Genomic DNA, 20194 nt, shown 5'->3' with positions numbered 1-20194 from the left:
TATCCCAGTTGGTGTGGTCGGCGTTGATATACATAAATATCATGTCGGTCAAAGTTCGATGGAAGCGCTCTGTGAGGCCGTTAGTCTGGGCATGGTAGCTGGAAGTCGTCTTATGAATCGTATTACATGCATGGAGGACTTGTTCAAGTAGTTTCAATAGAAACGCCTTGCCGCGATTGTTCAATAAGATGCGTGGTGCACCATGTCTTAGAAAAATTGCCTCCAGAAAAAATGTGGCAATGTCCTCTGCTGATCCTGAAGGAAGTGCAGCTGTTTCGGCGTACCTTGTTAAGTGGTTAACTGCTGTGACAATCCAGCGCTTGCCGCTAGCTGATATTGGTAGCGGTCCGTGGTCCGTAGAGGTCAATGCCAATGACATCGAAGGGAGCGTCATGACACGGAAGAGGTTGTAGCAGACCGGCCGGGGAGGAAGTGGGTCGCTTGCGGCGTTGGCATAGCGAGCATGACGCAACATATCGCGCTACGCAGTTGGAAAGGCCAGGCCAGGCAAAACGACTGCGGATGTGTTCATAGGTTTTTTGAAAACCGAGATGACTAGCCTTGGGGTCATCTTGAAACGCCTCCATAATCTGCGCCCATAGGAAACGAGGAGCCACAGGAACCCAGCGCTGTCCTTCGGGGTGGAAGACAAAGCGGTAAAGGATTGAGTTTTTAGTCTTGAAGTTCCGCAGCTGTCGATGGGTGCGAGCATTAGGAGGACGAGAGGACCCTTGAAGGCGCTGCATTATAGAGCGACAGTAAGTGTCGCTGCGTTGGTGGGATGCAAACGTGTCGTTGTTGAAGGTAGAAAGAAAATCGACAGCGGTGAGTGAATGAACTGACGGAGACACTTTGATGGGTTCACTCACAGTTGGCGACAGGCCAGGAGTGCCTGATGAGGATTGTAAAGGACAGCGGCTAAGGGCATCGGCATCGTTGTGTTTATTGCCGGATTTGTAGATAACGTCAAACTCGTATTCTTGAAGACGAAGTATCCAGCGACCGAGACGTCCAGACAAATTCTTCAACGTCGACAGCCAGCACAAAGCGTGGTGGTCAGTGACGACGGTAAAGTGGCGGCCGTGAAGATGTGGTCGAAACTTCTGGATGGCCCAGACAACGGCGAGATGCTCCTGCTCGGTGATGGTGTAGATTTTCTCTGCTGCTGTGAGGGTGCGACTTGCGTATGCGATCACACGTTCGTCATAACGCTCTGTTCATTGCAAAAGTACAGCACTGTGTCCGTGTCCGCTGGCATCAGTATGGAGGAGAGTGGGTGCGGCGTTATCGAAATGACAAAGCACTGGCTCAGACGTGAGGGCACGTTTCAAGGTGTCAAAAGCCATTTGGCATTCGTCCGACCATACGTATGACGCTCCCGAAAAAAGGAGCTGGTGAAGTGGCGCAGCAATGGTGGCGAAGTCTCGTATAAAGCGCCGGAAGTACGACGCAAGGCCAAGAAAGCTTCGGAGCTCTTTGACGCGTTGAGGCACCGGGAAGTGAAGAACGGCGGTAATCTTGTCGAGATCAGGCTGGATTCCATCTTTGCTGACGAGATGTCCGAGTACTTTAATACTTTTGCTAGCAAAGGGGCACTTCTTGGTGTTGAGCTGAAGGCCAGCAGCTGCGAGACACGTCAGAACTTCATCCAGGCGCTGCAAGTGCTGTTAGAATGTTAAAGAAAATATGACGATGTCGTCAAGGTAACATAAGCATGTTTTCCACTTAAGGCCCCGCAATACAGTGTCTATCAGTCGCTCAAACGTTGCTGGCGCATTGCAGAGGCCGAAAGGTATGACGTTAAATTCGTAAAGCCGATCGGGTCTGGCAAAGGCAGTTGTTTCTTTGTCATCCTCGTGCATTGGAACTTGCCAATAACCGGAGCGCAGGTCAAGTCTCGAAAAATATTGCGTTCCTTGTAAGGAATCTAAGGCATCATCAATGCGAGGCAAGGGATATACGTCTTTTCTGGTTACTTTGTTTGATGCGCGGTAGTCAACGCAAAATCGCGCCGAACCGTCTTTTTTCTTACGAGAACGACAGGTGACGACCAAGAGCTTGAGGAGGGGCGCATGATGTTTTGCTCGAGCATATCAGCAACGTGCTTGTCGATGATCTCGCGTTCGCTGGAAGAAACACGGTATGGTCGACGACGGACAATAGAAGTTCCGTCGATGTGTATGCGATGAGCCACCGCAGAAGTCTGGCTTAGAGCAGTGGAATGTACGTCGAAAGAAAATTTATGCTTAGAACACAACGCCAGTAGTTCATCTGCTTGCGGGGGAGTGAGATCCGTGCTGTTGGTATTGACGAGAGCCGTAGTGGGTGGAGAATCTGTTGGTATTGAACGTGATTCCACCAGACTGGTATCTGAAGCCACTACAGAGATAGGTTGTGTGTCCACGCTGGAAACTACAACAGTGCCCTTGGTCAGCAGAATCAGCTCATTGGTGATATTCAGTACTGCGAGAAATGCGGTGCCGTTGGAGAAGCGGACAAGACCCGATGAAAGTGCAATCCCTCTGGATAGACAACGGCTGATGGACTGACTAGGACGTCACCGTGGTCAATGGAGTCAGACATAACCGTGAGAACGTGCTCGTGGTTAGGTGGTACAAGGAAGTCATTGGCTGTTCGTAGCCGTTCACGTGATAATTTCGGGGAAATATGATCCGTCTGTCGCATATGTACGAGTCGTTGTCGACAAGAGATGGAAGCAGCAGCATCAGAAAGAAAGTCCCATCCTAAAATAAGCATAAAAGCACAAGAATCCAGCACGGCAAACTGAATATGATGCCGGATCCCATCAATGAAAACTCTAACGGTGCCCTGTGCATATGGCCGTATCTGCGAGTCATTTGCGCTACGTAAGAGAGTGCCAGTATAAGGTGTGGTAACCTTACGTAGACGAGTACACAAATCCGCATGAATAACAGAAACAGCAGCCCCCGTGTCCACCAATGCCTGAACTGGTACCCCTTCCGCATACACTAATAACAAGTTGGCTGGGCCCTCTGGAGGTCTTGGTGTTTGTTCGAGTGATGCAGCTTTCCCTCCAAAAACTGCACCAGCTTGTTTTCCGAGTGGTAGTCAGAAGTAGGTACAGCCGGTCTCAGAGGAGATGTTGAGCGTCGTAGAGGTGAAGGAGACCGGCGGCGTCCGGGATAGCAGGGGCGAGGTGCGGCGAGAGGAGAAATCGGAGAGAAGGAACGTGTCGTAGGGCGTCGCTAGTACTGGTTCGGGGGTGGCTCCGAATCCCTTTCGTAAACATCGTAGCCACGGCGTTCATCCTGTTGTCGCTTGCGGCAAAATGGTGAAATATGGCCCCGAATGCCACAATAGTAACATGTTGGGCGAGGCGAGCGCCAGGGGGCGTAGTGTGCTGGAGCTGTCACAGGCGCTAGTACTGGTGCTGGGACAGGCGAGTGTGGTGCAAATGCTGCTACGTTGGACCGCGCAGGAACAGGATGCGCGTGCTGAACCAAGGCAGGTGGCATGGCAGCGACTTGCGCATACGTCACGGGTGGTGTTGGTGGCACCGCAGTGTTCGATGGTAGAGCGCCAGCCATGGATGAAAGCTCTTCTTTGATGATGTCGCGCAGACCAGCAGATTGAGAGTGAGGCCGATGGGCGGGTGCACATGACAACCCTTGCGCTTCAACTTCCTCGCGAATCAGAGTGCGAATCAGCGCGCGCAAATCCGCCTCCAAAGAAGGCCGGCTGTCACAGCCGTCTGGGTAGTCTGGGTGCAATCGAATGGCTTGGAGTTCATCAAGATGCTGACATGTCGTGATGATGTCCTCAACGGTGGTGGGTTTTTAACAGCCATAGCGTTAAACGCGACATGGCCTATCCCTTTGATGATGTGGCGAACACGATCAGCTTCTGTCATAGCCGAGTTCACGCGGTGGCAAAGGGCAAGGACGTCAATGTACGAAGTGTACGTCTCTCCGGGAAGTTGGGCACGCCCGTCGAGCTTTCGTTTCGACACTTCGGAATGGATGTTCGGTTTTCCAAAAATCCTACGGACTTGTTGAGCAAAAGTAGGCCAATCTGGGAAGCTGCTCTTGTGGGTAAAAAACCACGTTATCGCGACATCGGACAGATAGAAGGCGACGTGACGAAGTTTTCGAGGCTCATCCCATTGGTTATAAACACTGGTCATGTCGTATTCTTTTAGCCATACCTCGAGGTCGTCGCGCGGAAGACCACAGAAGATTGGTGGGTCGCGCTGCCGGGCATTGACGATCCACGCAGGAATGGTTTGTTGGACAGGGATGTTGGATGTTCCGGGCAGCGGTTCTTGAGCCATGACAGCGGACGGGGGAGGCAAGTGGCGACCCGAACGAAGCTCCAGGGGAACGTGACGCCGGAATGACTTGGGGATCAAAGCACCTCCACCACTCTGTAAGACAGTAGCAGCGTTGAAGTCTCGGCGGCGTTTATTAGGCCGAATCGCCTGATCAACACTTCGAACGAAGACGACGTTTTTTGTGATGATGATTATATACAGATGAAGAAGATGAAGGTCAAACGTTGTCAATATTGTGCTTACAATATCAGTGATGAATTCAGAACTTCGTTGCCGCCTTAGGAAAGTTTTAACGCCTCCCACAGTACAGCTCATCCAGGTCACCGACGGTGGCACATTTCCCGTGCTTGGAATGTGCTCCGCGCGTATAAGTGTTGCTGGTCACTCCACGGAAGTGCAATTCGCTGTGCTCGATAAACATTTCCATGAACTTTTAATCTGCGTGGACTTTTTATCCGCCCACTTTTCTCTTATTGATTGTGAACCCGGCAAGCTTCCACTTGATTTACCGTGTTACCATAACGACCCAAAACCAGCTCAACCACGTCTGTGTTTTGTAGATCACGTTCGCCTAGCCCCTCAAGCCGTTACCTACGTGAACCTGAGATCTGTCCTTCTGTTTCCGACGGTGCCTACATGCTGACACCTATTGCTGATGTTCTGCTGGCCAAAAATGGTGCCGTGCCTCACACACTTTTGACACTCTCGGAAAATACAGCATGTCTTCTGATCCTAAACTTCAGCTGGTGCAATTAAGTTATCCCAAAAGGTATGACTTTGGCAAAAATTTCTTCTATAGATGCTGGCATTTTGCCGTTCGTTGCCGAATCTTCTTCATCCTATACTCCATTCTCCTCCTTGAAGAGCGCAGCGGATGCCACCATCGACAAGGTGATCACCCCTGACCTTCTGCCAGCACAGACAGCTGATATCCGGCACCTGCTAAAATCTTACCAAGACATCTTTGATTTTGATGACCTCCGTTTGTGTCAGACATCCTTCGTAACATATAGAATTAATACTGGATACGCCAGCCCCATCCGATGACGTCCTCATCACGTGTCTAATGCTCAGCGACAAGTTATGCAGCACGAAGTTAAAGAAACGCTCACAAAAGACGTCATCGAAATTTCCTGCAGCCCATGGACATCGCCAGTCGTGCTAATCAAGAAGAAGGATGGCAGCTGGCGCTTCTGCGTAGACTACCGTCACTTGAACAAAATACCACGTAAGGACGTGTATCCAGTGCCACAGATTGACTATGCTCTCGACTGCCTACATGTGTCTGCCTACTTCTCATCTATAGACTTACGATTAGGATACTGGCAGATTTTTGTCGATCATCTACACCGTGAGAACACCGCATTCATTACACCGGATGGACTTTTCCAGTTCGTGGTTATGCTATTCGGATTGTGTAATGCCCCAGCTACATTTGAAAGGATGATGGACTCTCTCCTGCGTGGTTACAAACGGTCCACATGTCTGGGCTATCTCGATGACGTGATCGTAATTTCGCCTACATTAGAAAGCCACCTTTGCCGCCTATTGGCTGTTCTTGAAGTTTTCCGGACACCAGGACTTCAGCTCAACTCTTCGAAATGTCGCTTTGGCCATTGGGAAATCACTGTACTGGGCGACTTTGTCAGTGCTTGAGGCGTGCAAACTTATTCTGACAAAATTCGAGCTGTCAAGGATTTTCCCGTACCACGTTTCGCAAAAAATGTACGCAGTTTTATTGGCCTGTGTTCTTATTTTCGACGTTTCTTGAAGAATTTCACTGTCACTGCCCGACCACTTACAGAAGTACTGAAGGAGGACATGCCTTTTTATTGTGGCACTGACCAAGAAACTGTTTTCAGCACGATCACAACATTGCTTGTTTCCCCACCAATCTTGGCCCATGTCGACCCGTCAGCCCATACTGAAGTTTGTACCGATGCCAGCGGACATGAAATCGGTGCTGTTCTCGCTCAGCGGCAACGAGGACAGGATCGCGTCATCGCTTGTTCTAGTCGCTTCGTTTCTCCTTCGGAGAGCAAGTTTGCCATGACAGAGCGTGAGTGCCTCACACTAGTCTAGGCAGCCGGAAAATTTCGACCATACTTGTTTGGTCGCACCTTTTTGGTAATTACGGATTGCCATGCCTTGTGCTGGCTGTCGTCCATTAAAGATCCAACTGGACGACTTGGCCATTGGGCCTTAAAACTTCAAGAATACAGCTTTGACGAGGCATAAAATTTGGCCTTATGTCCCAGGATGCCGACTGTCTATCCCGTCACCCCATGGACCCACCCGTCCTTTCAGCATATGATTCTGACCCTTGTGTCTTCGCCATGTCTGATTTCACCGACATACGCAAGGAACAGCTCAGTGATGTCCACTTGAGGTCTATCATGCTGAGTCTACGTTTGCACCACATAGACCCGTCGCTACATTTGTTAGTTCTGTGCGATGACATTCTTTACCGATCCCACAGCAGCGCCGAGGGAGCAAAGCTACTACTCGCAGTTCCTGCGGCACTCCGTTCCGCTGTTCCTGAACAGCTTCACGACGCCCCAAGCGCTGGCCATCTCGGGGTCACGCACACGTACGATCGCGTGCAGCGTAGATTCTTCTGGCCAGGCCTTTACCGTTCTGTGTGCCGATACGTTGCTGCTTGTGAATCCTGTCAGCGCTCCAAAAATTCCACCTTGCCACCAGCTGGTCCGCTCCAACCAATATACTTACACACCGTTCCCTTCTACCACGTCGGTTTCGATCTCGTTGGACCATTTCCTACTTCTCTCACTTGAAACAAGTGGATAGCCGTAGGCACCGACTACGCCACAAGATAGGCTATCACACTAGCGCTACCAACAAGCTGTGCCACTGACTTCGCGGACTTCTTCCTTCATGACGTAATTCTTCACCATGGCGCTTCTCGACAAATGTTGACCAATCGTGGTCGCTCATTTCTTTCAAAATAGTAAGTGACATCTTTCACTCGTGATCGACGCCTCACAAGCTCACTACGGCGTACCACCCGCAAACAAATGGTCTTACCGAGCGCCTAAATCGAACCTTGACAACAATGCTCTCCGTGTACGTTTCCAAAGATCACTTTGGTTGGGATAGTACTTTGCCTTATGCGACATTCGCATGCAATTTGTCATGCTAAGACAACGCTCACTCCCCCCCCCCCCCTTCTATTTAGTATTCGGCCGCCATCCTGCGTTACCCTTCGAGACTCCACCCCCATCAACTACGCAAACTGTTACAGAGTACGCCCGGGATGCCACTGCTCGGGCTCAAGTGGCCCGCAAAATCGCATGGGAACTACACAAACGGTTGCAGAGTACGCCCGGGATGCCACTGCTCGGGCTCAAGTGGCCTGCCAAATCACACGGGAACGTCTTCTTGGCTCGCAGCTCTGTCAGAAGGCCGGCTACGATAGCCATCACAGAGTAGTTTCCTACTCTCCAGGTTCATTAGTCGTCTTCTGAACACCATGCCGCCACGTTGGCCTCTCATCGAAGCTCCTATCTCGCTAATCAGGGCCTTACAAGGTTTTACACCAGCTTACTGAGGTCACATATGAGATCGCTCCGTTGGACAGTCAGTCGTCATCTTCCGCACTCGCCACTGACGTCGTCCACGTGTCCCTTCTGAAACCATACATCACCGCATATGATGCTACTCATCTTTAGGCGCCGAAACGGTGCTACCGGCGGTGGGGGGTAATATGTTACACGGCAACGAGAGAGCATCAGGTAGACGACGAAGACAATGAATGCGATCGCGCTCGTGTTGTTGTTGCTGTTGTACCACCATCTTGGCTGCAGCTGCCTCTGACTCTCTCTGTATATTTTGTAAATATATTTATTTCATTCATTCTCTCACCCCCCTGACAATATATACCAAATTTAGTATTATGGCGCTTGAATGAATGACGAAGGTGTACGACTGGTGCAAACATGATAATCATGACATGCGTGTCATCTTAGAACATGATTACATGTCACGCCCATAACGCACTCGCAATCATTTCGCTAGCTTCACATATAATACATTTGGTAATAAGAGACGCGAACAGACGACAAATGTAAATTACATGCCCATTCATAATAATCATGACATACGTCTAATGTAAAAGATCACCGCATGCTACGCTCGTTGCGCGCTTGCGGCTGTTTAGGTAGCTTCACATATACCAAATTTGGTATTACGTGACGTGAATGAACTATAAAGACAAACGACAGGTGCAAACATAATTATATGACATGAAAGCCATGAACTTCATAATTTACGTCCACCTCGTAACGTTGTGCTAATTTTAATGTGACAATTCCACCTTCCTCTGTCATGCTTCCCATATCGTTGGTTCCCACTGTACGTGGGGCCTAGCACTTTTTTAGGACTCGCAGGGCACTTCCAAGCGTATGTAGAGAACTCTACATGAAAAGCAATGTTTGACCTGACTGACTCAAAAAAGAATTTCATTCGTCTGGTCCGATAAGCGTGATACCATTTATCAGGAACTTGTTAAAACCATGTATTTCACCGAATTACTTTGATTTATCATTTGAGCGATACATGTATGTTTCTCAGCAAGCTGCAGGTGCTGCAACGAGAACGAGCTATCTGAAACAGTTGGTCAAGATAGATTATCCTTGCACATTAAAAAAACGCAGGAAAGTCACGTGACGAGAAAACACCTAAACTCCAGCTGCTCTAACGGCCCTCAGGAATTTGAGAAGTTAACTGGAAGGTAAACATTACAATTCATTTATTCATAGCCAGGCGTAGACATCTGTTGCAAATTGCACAGTCAAAGGGCAGAATGTCTGTATGGGGGAGCGAGTTTCACTGATTCTGTTTTCACATAACTCATAAACCAGAACCTGAGCATCGGGGTGCTAATGCTCTTTTACGACTTCATGTGCCACAAGAAGTTCCGCATGGAAACATAAACTTGATGAGGCTTTGAGAGGGAACGCAGGACAGAAAGCTGAGCAACAAGAAAGTATGTGTTCTAGAAACAAAAGTGCCTGAAGTTGTGAAGTTCAATCTCAGCAGTCCGCAGTCAGAGGGGCACAATTGATTCTTCAAGAGTGCCGCAAACTCGCTCAAATATTGACACGGACAACATGAAATCAAATGTTGCCAATTATGCCATTACATTAGTTAGTGTCAAAAGATGAAGCCAAAATGCAAAGCACGTGGAAATGAAATGTTTATGCCGGATTACTCTACCATATCTGTATAAGTGGTGCAGCTCGACTTCGCTAAAGCTACGAAGAGTAAAGGCGTTAAAAGAACTCAAACATTTCTGGTCGCCGTAGATGAGTGCACACTATTTGTGGCCGCAAAAGCTGGAAGACGCGAACTTTGTCATTGCACATTTATAGGGAAATATTCAATGCATCAAGGTCCTCGTTTTGTGCTATTGACCAGCGTTCAGAAATCAGAAGCTGCTTGATTGGGTAGGTGAAAGAAACATTATACCTAAATAACCAGTGCCTTACTATCCTGAGACTAACTCTCTCACCGCACAAATAATTAGACCTAAAATATACCTAAAATATACCCGGCATTCAAGGGACGCTGAAAGAGAGCTTTGGAGGCAGCAGCATGTGACCGTAACACGTCCTTCACCACTGGCATCGGGTGCACCATCATACGTTTTTGATAGAAAAAATTCAAGGTTTAAGTTTCGTGTTGGAATTTTGAGCTGAAATATTCTAGTCCTAAGTCAAGTATTGCGAAGTGTATTTATTTGTATTTTTACGACTTGACGCAAGAAAACTTTTCGAACCTGGATATGTTAAGTCGTTTGCCCCCTCAGGCTACAATGTACATCATTCATCCGACTGCGATGTATGTATATCATAGTATACACGCTATCAAAACTTCTGCCCTCATAGCGCTTTGTGCGCGAATTCTGAGGTGGCGTACCACTTTCTTTTCCCGTGTTGTTACGCGAGCCAAGTGTCTTCACGTGGCAAGACTGTTGTTTCCGCTATTGTGAAACAATAATCCAGAAATGCGCTTTTTGATAAACTGTTTTTTATTTATTTTAGATTTACTGGAATGAGTACTGACACACATTTGAAGATTTCAGACTGCTATTAGAAATAAAAGTACTGGTGTCGAGGAAGCTGAAGGAACTATTGGGGGGCTTGGTACGACATCGAATATAAGCGACCTTAAAATATACTTTGTTTCGATATCTAGAAGTGGCTTCTCAGTGATGCTTTAGAGCAGTGTGACGTCACGGGAAGAGGGCAACTGGTGACATACTAGCACCAAATCTGTCATCTGCTCGTGGTGCACGAAAATAACGATGAGTGAATTGTCCCGAAATCCCAAAACTCTGACTCTGTCAGGGTCACTGGACCGTGACTTTTGTGATTTCGACTGCGCGCAGGATTTGCAGCTTGCAAATTGAGTAACTATTTCACTCTTCGGGATAATGTTCCTTGCCGGAGAGCTGGCTTCCCGATGGTCAGCTAAGAGTACTTTAAATTGAAAATAATTTTTGCACGTGTTTTCTGACTCTTGTGTGGGGACATTGTTGACACTACATACAAAGGAGACGAATAGTTTTCCTTTGACGATATCTCCAAATCGGGTGAGTACTCCGTTGAAACATGTCGGGATGACAAGGCTCTGGTTCCATAATAAGTGATGATCAGGTTTCAAAATAATTGCTGATTTATTCATCTTCGGGCTGTAGATCGGATTCGTCTCTAGCCGTTACTCGGGCTGCATGAAGCTTCAGTAACTTTTTAATGTGCCAACTTCGCACGTAATATGTAAGCCGTCACTTAGCACAATAAAATGACGTGGCGTGGCTTCGTTCGCTAGTGCTGTCAATGGGCACAGTCAGTACAAAGGGAACAAATCGTGGTCTCCAATTTACTCTGCCACGCATCCAGGACTTCTTTTTCACTTTTCCTGTTCACGAACGGCGCACTTACAGAAGTGTACCGATATTTAATTGTGCAACGGCCGAAAAACAAGAGCATACGACAGAAACTTGCTGGATCTGTCGATGGCTTTAGCCGTGCAAGTGTAGATAACAGACTCAACAATTTTCTGCAGCGAAAGATCACGCAGAGGTGCAATCGTTCGCCACCGGTGTCCGGGACCACATCGCGCGAAATGAGCAAAAAAAGGAATACCAATGACACAGTGGGGCTCAAACACTGGCCAAGTCGATGCTTCGGACTTGTAGGCAAACCTGCCTTAGGCACGCTTGGTTTTGGGAAAGCATGAATTACGTTAATACGACTTCTAAAGCGTTTTGAAACAGCGAAAGAACAAACAGTCGTCGCACAATGCGTATAGCATTACGAGTGGGTCGTCCAATTTTCCAACCAATTACAAAAGCTTGTTTTTGTTCAGTTAATAACTGTGGCACATACCCACTACAAGCTTAATTCATTGTCGTCCACAGCCACTGCATGAACAATTCGCACAAAATTCCTCGCAATAGTTTAGCGGATACCATGCTTCTCAGAAGAATGGCAAAATATAGCTTAACGAATGCTGGGTACTACCCTAACGGTGTTATTATTAATGCCATAGTGGACATCACGCGTGTGCGCACCGCCGTTATCCAGTGAGTGTTTAGAAAATGCTCTGAAACGCCATTCTTCTAGCTTTCGCTGTGACTATGCTGCACTTTTCGAGCTGGCCTTGAATTTTTTGGCTGCCATATGGTTTTTTGAGCAAAGTATAAATATCTGTTAGCATGCTTTAGGTGTAAATTTGCTGCGAACTAACTAGCTGCGAATTTTCGCCATGTACTTATTCCCGGAATCACTTGCTTTGTGCGGCGTACGCTGTGAGTTTTGTGTAGCCGTTGGTCTTTGAAGCATCGTCACGACGGAAAACTAAAAAGAAAATTATACAGGTGGCTAGTTTGAATAGCTAAGTGCACACTTGGGAACAGCACATGGCACCACTATAGTGTCGGCTGCTGCACGAAGCATGCAGATCGCTTTCGTTCAGTTTAACATTATGCGGCGCTTTCGGCTCAGTGCGTGTTTCCCAGGGTAATGCTGGAGCTCGAAACAAATGAGAAATTGTGAGACCTAGGCTCTAATAACTACTGTTCTATTCGCATATTTCGAAGTACGAAGAATTTCAGCTAAAGGCTGCAGTTTTGCGCTGCACCTAAATTGGAAAAATCTCAGGCACACGACGAGTTAAGGTTACAATCATACAACGTCGTCGTAGGCTATATTCATTTTCATATGTTAGGTTACCAGGTTTCTTTGTTGTCTACTATTCAAACTAAAATTTTCTGCATATTGCTGCATATGTACTATTCGACAAAACTTCGCAACAAGGTCTAGTATGTCATACAGATTTCTTTCGTTTGATTCCATTCCTTACTTGTGAGTCAGTCATGGTCGGTTGATCATTTTTTTACCGTTGTTCCAGCGTCACTATGACTTTTAACGTAGAACACGAATGAATAAACACTCATGGAATAAAGTAGCCTCCATTATGCCATAGCACCCGACTGGGTACCGTTGTTTTAAAGGCTACAAATCACCGCAATTTAATATTCGCGTGTCCAAATCTGTCTTGCCAAAATAAGCGTGAGCTCGTTTCGATAAGCTCCGAGAAGTGGCGCCATGTGTCCAGTGATATTCGGAAAACGATTGAATGAAAACTTCTGCATACTGCACGAGAGCTGGGCCACGTCCTCGTGATAAGCAACAGCTTTTTTTGATGTTGTAGTGTGAACGACAACGTGTATAGTACATTCTTTCAAGCGTGGATGCCCTCAATATTCTATTGAAAATAATTTCGGTGTGAAACTTTTGTTGCACACAATCAGGGACTTCATAGCCCCAGGATTTACCAAATAGGCATCATCACATTTTGGGACAACTGTTCAAGTTTTCAAGTTCATAATTTTTCTTAGTTCGTTTTTAAGGGCAGGAAGCGAAGTAATACAATTTCGCAAAAGCTTTTTTTTTATTGGTGAATTCTTGGCACTGAGAAGGATAGAAGCACGGTGCCGTACAAGATCACTATCTACGTCCTTCTCAAACAAGCGTCATCGTATGAGTGCACTGCAGTGACGTAGGCCGTCTTTATCGCCTGTGTACACAAAAGAAACTTATCGTCTATTCTCTAATTCCACCCCTTCTATCCTCCCTTTGTACCGGGTGGTAAAATGGATACTCGCACATTGTTAATCACCTTTCATTTATTTGTTTTCTCTCCCTGTTTTGGGCAGAAGCGAACCATTAGAGATCGCTGAATACGCATTTTTTAATACGCTAAGGCGAAATCTCCATCTGGCATAATTCTGAAATAACGGCGTGATCGACTGTGCCCTACAAGTTCTTTTTTTTTTGCATAGGCAACTCTAGAATAACTTAACGTAGCACCAACCAGTGTTCGTACAGCCGGCAACACGCCCCCCGGAAGTAATGCATTGCAATGACCACTTTGAACAGAAATTAAAGTATGCAGCCTGTCTCAAACGTGCTAAATAACGCTTGCTCTGAAAAATGTACTTTGGAGTCCGAAAGTGCGAGCTTGCTTTTTGGCCTGTACAAACGAACAACAATTTTCACTTTCAGTTAAAAAGAAATTTGTCCTATATGTTGAGGGTGAAAAAAAAACAAGATAAAAAGACTTATAGAGCTGTCGTTGGTCCATTTCTTGCACCCGTCTGTTTTAGTTTTTTTTCTTCGAGAGATATTGATTTTAGTGACATCCATTTGCCAGTGATAAGGAAGCTTCTGTTATCACTTCGTTGGGTGTTATGACAATTTGACATGCCAGCTGATAATACTTGAAAATATTATATTTATATGACTTATTATAAAAGCCTTTTAGGCAATACAGACTTTTTAAAAAAATTATGACGGTCAGCCCTCTAACGCCTTCACACGTGAGATTTATATCAAGGCGAAAATGCTTCCCACCATTGAAATCACGTTCACGCTCGTAATTATCAGTTACTCATTAAAATTTTAGTCATTGACATAAGTGCAGCTGTTTCACCTGCCACGGCAGTCTACTTTATAAGGCACTCGGCTGCTGACCTGCAGGTCGCGGGATCAAATCCCGGCTGCGGTGGCTGCATTTTTGTTGAAGGCGAAAATGCTTGAGCACCGTTTGCTTAGGTTTAGGCAGACGTTAAAGAACCCGAGGTGGGTGGTCAAAATATTTGGCGCCCTCCACTATTACGTTTCTCAAAACCATATGGTGGTTATGGGACGTTAAGCCGCAACAAGTATCAAAGTGCAGTTGTTTGTATTAGAAGTTTTAGTGCGTGATAACAAATGGCGTACCCATTATTTAAAAATAACAAAAGTTGCACGTATTTCACGAAATTCATCATCTAATTTCCTGAAAAAAATCAACCCTGATTGAGCCCGGCACACACAAAGTGCGGTGGAACACCAGAACAACACGGGACAGGAAAGCGGCGAAATTCGAATGAAGGCGCACCGAAGCACAATGTTGTCCGAATAAATTAATGGCACGTTAGAAGTCAAAGCCACATGTTATGCACGTACAAGTTACTAGCTAGTTAAGGCACCTAATACAAAAATGCTCGGAATAATTTATCGCTGCAATGTAGCTTTTCACCTCATTGACGTTATTTCTAGTCTAATTCGTCATATTTATAGAATAACTGTGCAATTTTTGTTGTTTTATGCATTGCAGGGCGCCCAGACCCGAAAGTCCGTACAAGTGAACCTGTGGCTGCTGGCGGCAACATTCAGCTTCTGCGACAGGAATCCTTGTATGACCAGCAACAACGTCTGCACCAAAGTATGCATATTATACTCCAACGTTGGACTTTAATGTTCAATCGTTTGTGTTGTTTACCAACTAAAATCACTATTTTATTACGGCTCACTATATTGGGGAGCTCCAGAGGCTCGGACCATTTGAGGTTCCTTACTGTGGGCTTCTAACTACGTATGTACGGGCCTCTAGCATTTTAGCCTCCGTAAATTTCACTGCTGAAAACCTGGGGAAACCAATACCTGTCGAGCAGTTATCTCGGCTAAACTACCTTTAGACACGAAGTTTGACTCTAGGGAACTTTTCAAGGGCATCACAGCTACTTTTTCTACTTGTACTAGATATATATCTATTCCAGGTAATTCGAGCTTGCCTCTTTTTCTCTTGAAGTGATGGATATATTGTTAATACATAATAATTGAATGTACCATGTGCTCTATTTCACTGGCATTTTCCAGTCATTTTATTCGTTGTATAACAGTGACATGAGCTATTTTTATACCAAATAGACAGTGCTGCTGTTTTTTTTGCGTAGGCAATTTTCAGCGTAGCTCTACGTACCTCGATGAAAATATGTTTTGTATCGATGTCTCTACTTGCTTCTACACAGTCAGCTGCTATAGGGTTTCAAAATTTGATCATTCGTGGTGAGCGTGTTTATCTTCTCATTGCAGACTTTTTCTGAGCCTTCATAAAGTGTTACTTGTACATTCTGACTGTGCACACGACGAGTACGAGTGAATTAAACAAGTTCGCTAGAAAATGTCAGTTTCTTTCCATGAATATCTTGCCGATTGCTCCAATGACCGGCGCCTCTGGGGCTGTCATCATCTACCGTAAAATTCCAAGGAAGCGCTTCCCTCACATCTTTGCGAGATTTGAATGGCCGAGAGAGACTCCCACTGAATAGGGCGCAAGCTTTTACAGCAAAAGCTCTTACCAAACCTCAACTCGGGTCATGCGCGGCGCCATAGTTATCCGCCGCCGCTGCCACTTCCGGTGTTCGTAACCACTTCAAACAAAATAAAAAAACTAGTTTTAACGAAACAGTGGGGCTCAAACCAGGGTGCGCTGCGTGTCAGCCCAGCATTATACCACTAAGCTACGCTGGTGCTTGAGACTTTTTCGCAAGTTTGCCTTAGGCGATGTCGGGGAATGAATCGCGTAAATATGAGTACTAAAGCGTTTTAGAACAGCAAATGAACAACCAGGCGTCACACAATGTGAATAGCATAACGAGTGCGTCGTCCAATGCTCCAACCCTTTACAACAGCTTGTTATTGATTGCCTATTAGCTATGGCATATTCCCACTTCAGGCATAATTTCTCATCATCGACAGCCACTGCATAAACAATTGGCACAAAATCCCTTGCAAGTGTTTAACGGATACCACCCTTCACAGACGAATGACGAAAGATAGCATAGCGCATACCGGCTTACTACCCAGAAATAATTATTTCGATGCCGTTGTGGGTAGCCAGCAAGTGTACTTGCCGCATATACTTAATGAGTGTTTAGAAAAGGCTCTGCAAGGCCGCTCTTCTAGCTTTCGTGTTGCCTGTGCTGCGCCATCCACGCAGGCCTGGCGTTTTCTTGCACTACCGTATTTTTATTCGTAATGGCTCCGCACTCTTTCGCGCGCAGCCCTTCTAAGGGCTACTGATGGCACCAGTGAGAGGCCACCTCATGAAAGCAAACCTGCAGGAAGCCGTGCCGGCCACTTCGGCTAGGGCTGAGCTAGCCTGCACGCGCGCGCTCACTTCTTATGGCCTTCGAATCTGGTGTAGTACATGCCTCTCGACGCAGCTTTGATGAGTGCGGTGCGACTCTGAGCCTCCCACTACTGCCAACCCGAGGAGCCACGTTTTTCCTCTCAGGGGTGAAAACTTTCCCTGGACTTCCATAGATTTTTATAGAAAGCGGTTTTTGAAAACTGATGTGTTTCTGCCGTGAAAAACTATTTCGAAGTTCAAATATATGATATGATAGTGCATTCGTTTGGAAGTATTCACCTTAATCACCGTGCTGAAGGCGGGAAAATGTCGCAGTACGAATAGTAAAGCTTTTACCAACATTTTATTTCATAAAGTCGCAAAGGTGAAGCGGTCATAACAGGGGGGGACGGGGACGACGACATGTAGTATCACGGTATTTATTACAAATCACTAATAAGCAATCAGTTCGTCTACACACAACCATACAGCATTTAAAAAACAGCGCATGTTTTACAAAGCGCTGATTATAGGCCTAAGAAGGGTTAAATTATCGAAATAGTAATTAGGAACACTGCCAGCTGTTCAATGCAAAACACGGAAATCTTGCAGTATGATACTATGCACTTGTAATAGAACGCAAGTGCGATTACATATTGACACAATTACACAATTGAAGGCAGAAGAACACCTCTGCTCGATATACATATTTATTAGAAATATATATCTGCACTTCAACGCGATAGTGGAAGCCATAAGTACACCAAATAAGAAATATTATTGCCAATGAGTTATATGTACCGCTGGTGCACAGGAAAAGTGTAGTGATCCGCTCCAAGGAGACCTTGCTTGGCGTGAAGGGTTGCTTGCAGGGTCCCTGTCTTCAGACTGTTCCTTGTCTTTGCTTTAACAAGGTTGATCTGAGTTATTACTCTATCCACATTAGCACTCGAATGTGGAAGGCGCAACAGTTCGCTCACAAAATCGCTTAGCGTTAGAAACATCGCGGTACCGTCACCTTGTTCGGTGTCTCTCACTCATTTCCCAAAATGTTCCACACTTGCATCCGCAGGCGAACCAAGGTCCATGTTTCGAAGCAGCCTCCACTCAATGTCGAGCTTATTTATGTTGTCTACCACCACCAATGATGGGAACGACGCTGCAAGTGGAGCAATTGAAGTCACACGTTTCTCGAACACAAAACGAGGGTCCATGGCTTTCAACGTCTTTATTTGTACATTGTCTAAAAGAAATCGTTTGATGATTTGGCTAGCTCCTCCAATATGAAACGCAAGGCATCTGAGGCGGAAGTTGTATAGAGCTGTAGGATTTATTTCATTTGGTTTGGATAACTTAGATGTTACCCTGCCTCCTAGGCATATTTTCTACAGTGGGACAAAGTTGTTTGGATCTTGGTTATGAAAACGGTCCAGCGGTGTGTCACGCAGGTACTCATGTTTAAGGTATCCTTAAGTGATAGTTCTCAACACTGCTGAATTGCGATCGTAGAGCACGTGTATCTTGGTTCTTTCGGCCTGCATTTCTTTGTTTGGAGTCGTAAAAATAGGCAGGGCATAATCCAGAAAATATAAGTACAGTTTTGTTGTTGGGTCTTTCAATTCGCTCACTATAGCATCGACAGCTAGAAGTCGGTCCTCGCGGCCATGACTTTCGAGGAACGCCATTAGAGCGGGATACTGCTCAATAAGTATTTCGACGACAGCATGAAGATACAGTCACCGTGTCTGGAAAGGATGCAATATCTTGTGGGGCTGAACATCGAGAAGCTTCTGCACATGTTTATAAGCCACCGCTTGTTTGTAAGACACAAAGTAATTATATACATACCGGGCCAAATCTTCTACCCCTCTGGGGAGTGTTTTGCAGACGTATGAGGCACATAAGTGAAAGAAGTGACACAGACTTCGCGATAAATGATCCAGAGTTTTCAGTTTTCTGGAGAGACGAAAGGAAATTTCTCTTGCCCATCATTACATTTGCGCCATCAACCGCAAATTTAACCGCAATTTAACCGCAAATTTGTTCGCTTAATTGAAGTACTTATCGATTCAATTGTAAAGCCCAGCAGTGGTACCATCTTCAATGGGAATCAATGTTAGAAAAGCATCCATGATGCTACCGTCTTTCTTTAGGACTCTGGCTACGAGAGCAAAGTTCCTTATTCCACCCTTGTCAGTTTATTCATCAGCTATAATAGAAAATGTTGATGTTCGGAGCCGTTTATGGAGGTTTTCAATGCTCTCGTTTGCCAGCACACCATTGATGAAAGTAGTGCACTTCGTTCTTCCGCGTTTAATTTTCTTTGCGACATCACAATCAGAGCACACTGCTTTTAAAAGAGGAACCAGGTGGTCAGAACCAGCATGCGGAAGGTTGTGCTCCACGACAAAAGTGGCAAGTTGCACCCCGCTTTTTTTCAAAACTTTTTTGGTCCGCAAATTTCCACTCACACTCGGCATGTTCAAAAGTTTGTGTCTTCCTCATGCTTGATGCATTGGTCTGGTGCTTTTTACCGGCCGTGTGTTTGTTAATCTCAGACGTTTCTCCTTTATAATCAGCATGACATGCCTTAGAGTGAAAATGCAGTGCCTCCTTTGCACTTTTTGAGCCAATCTTAGTATTTGGGCTCCTTTTCCCATTTCTCTAGGTATTTTTTACCATAAACCTTTAACTTTTTTAGTGGCTGGTGGCTTTCAGAGTCACTTTCTGAATCGCTCTGCATGCTTGCTTTTGAAAATATCTCCAAATCACTTTTACACGACTGAGTTCACACGACTGAGTTACACGACTCAGTTTTACATGACTTGAGTTCCATTCATGCTGCAGAAGGTACGAGATGGGATAAAACTTCCAAGAGTTAGGCGAGAAGCGTGGTGATGCTTTCGAACCTTGTGAAGTCAGACGTTGCCACGCGGTTGTGACTGGGGAACTTCGACCCGCAGCCATCCAAGACTGAAGGAGAAAACGAACCGATGAGCCGGCACTGGCAACTGAAACGCTTATTTACAGATATTTACAATCATTAGGTAGTGTGATACTGCATGAAAAAAAGAAAAAGCACACCCGAGCGTCTCTGTGACCGCGTTTCATATCCTGTCTTCCAAGATTACTCCCATTGGAAAACAATTGAGTCCAAGACCCTCGAATGAGATCGTCATCTTATACTCCACTCACGAAGATGCGAAGCCGCAAAGTCAAACACTGCGTTCCTCTGAACCTAGGAAAAGGTAAAGAGACAAGCAGCACGGCATAACTGGCACAGTGCGATGACGCTCCAAACCGAGCTGCAGAAATTAGGCACTTTCTTCTTCTAACCACTACTACCCCCACCACCTAGAACTCTATAACAAAATTACGTTGCCGTGTACCACCTTTTAA

General features: G+C 45.9%; 1 protein-coding gene across 3 annotated transcripts in view; it reads left to right on the top strand.

Moving 5' to 3' along the window:
- LOC142777400 (diencephalon/mesencephalon homeobox protein 1-like) overlaps positions 1-15845 on the top strand; it is a 104395-nt gene extending 88550 nt beyond the window's left edge. For all 3 annotated transcript variants that reach the window (XM_075881750.1, XM_075881751.1, XM_075881749.1), the window contains one exon: positions 14999-15845. In XM_075881750.1, the coding sequence (XP_075737865.1) occupies positions 14999-15252 (254 nt within the window). In that variant the 3' untranslated portion in view covers positions 15253-15845. The remainder of the gene's footprint in view (positions 1-14998) is intronic.
- Positions 15846-20194: the final 4349 nt, after the last annotated feature.

Source organism: Rhipicephalus microplus, chromosome X (genome assembly GCF_043290135.1).
Source record: "Rhipicephalus microplus isolate Deutch F79 chromosome X, USDA_Rmic, whole genome shotgun sequence".
In the NCBI taxonomy this organism is placed as follows: Eukaryota; Metazoa; Arthropoda; class Arachnida; order Ixodida; family Ixodidae; genus Rhipicephalus; species Rhipicephalus microplus.
This window is presented reverse-complemented; position numbering and strand designations above follow the sequence as displayed.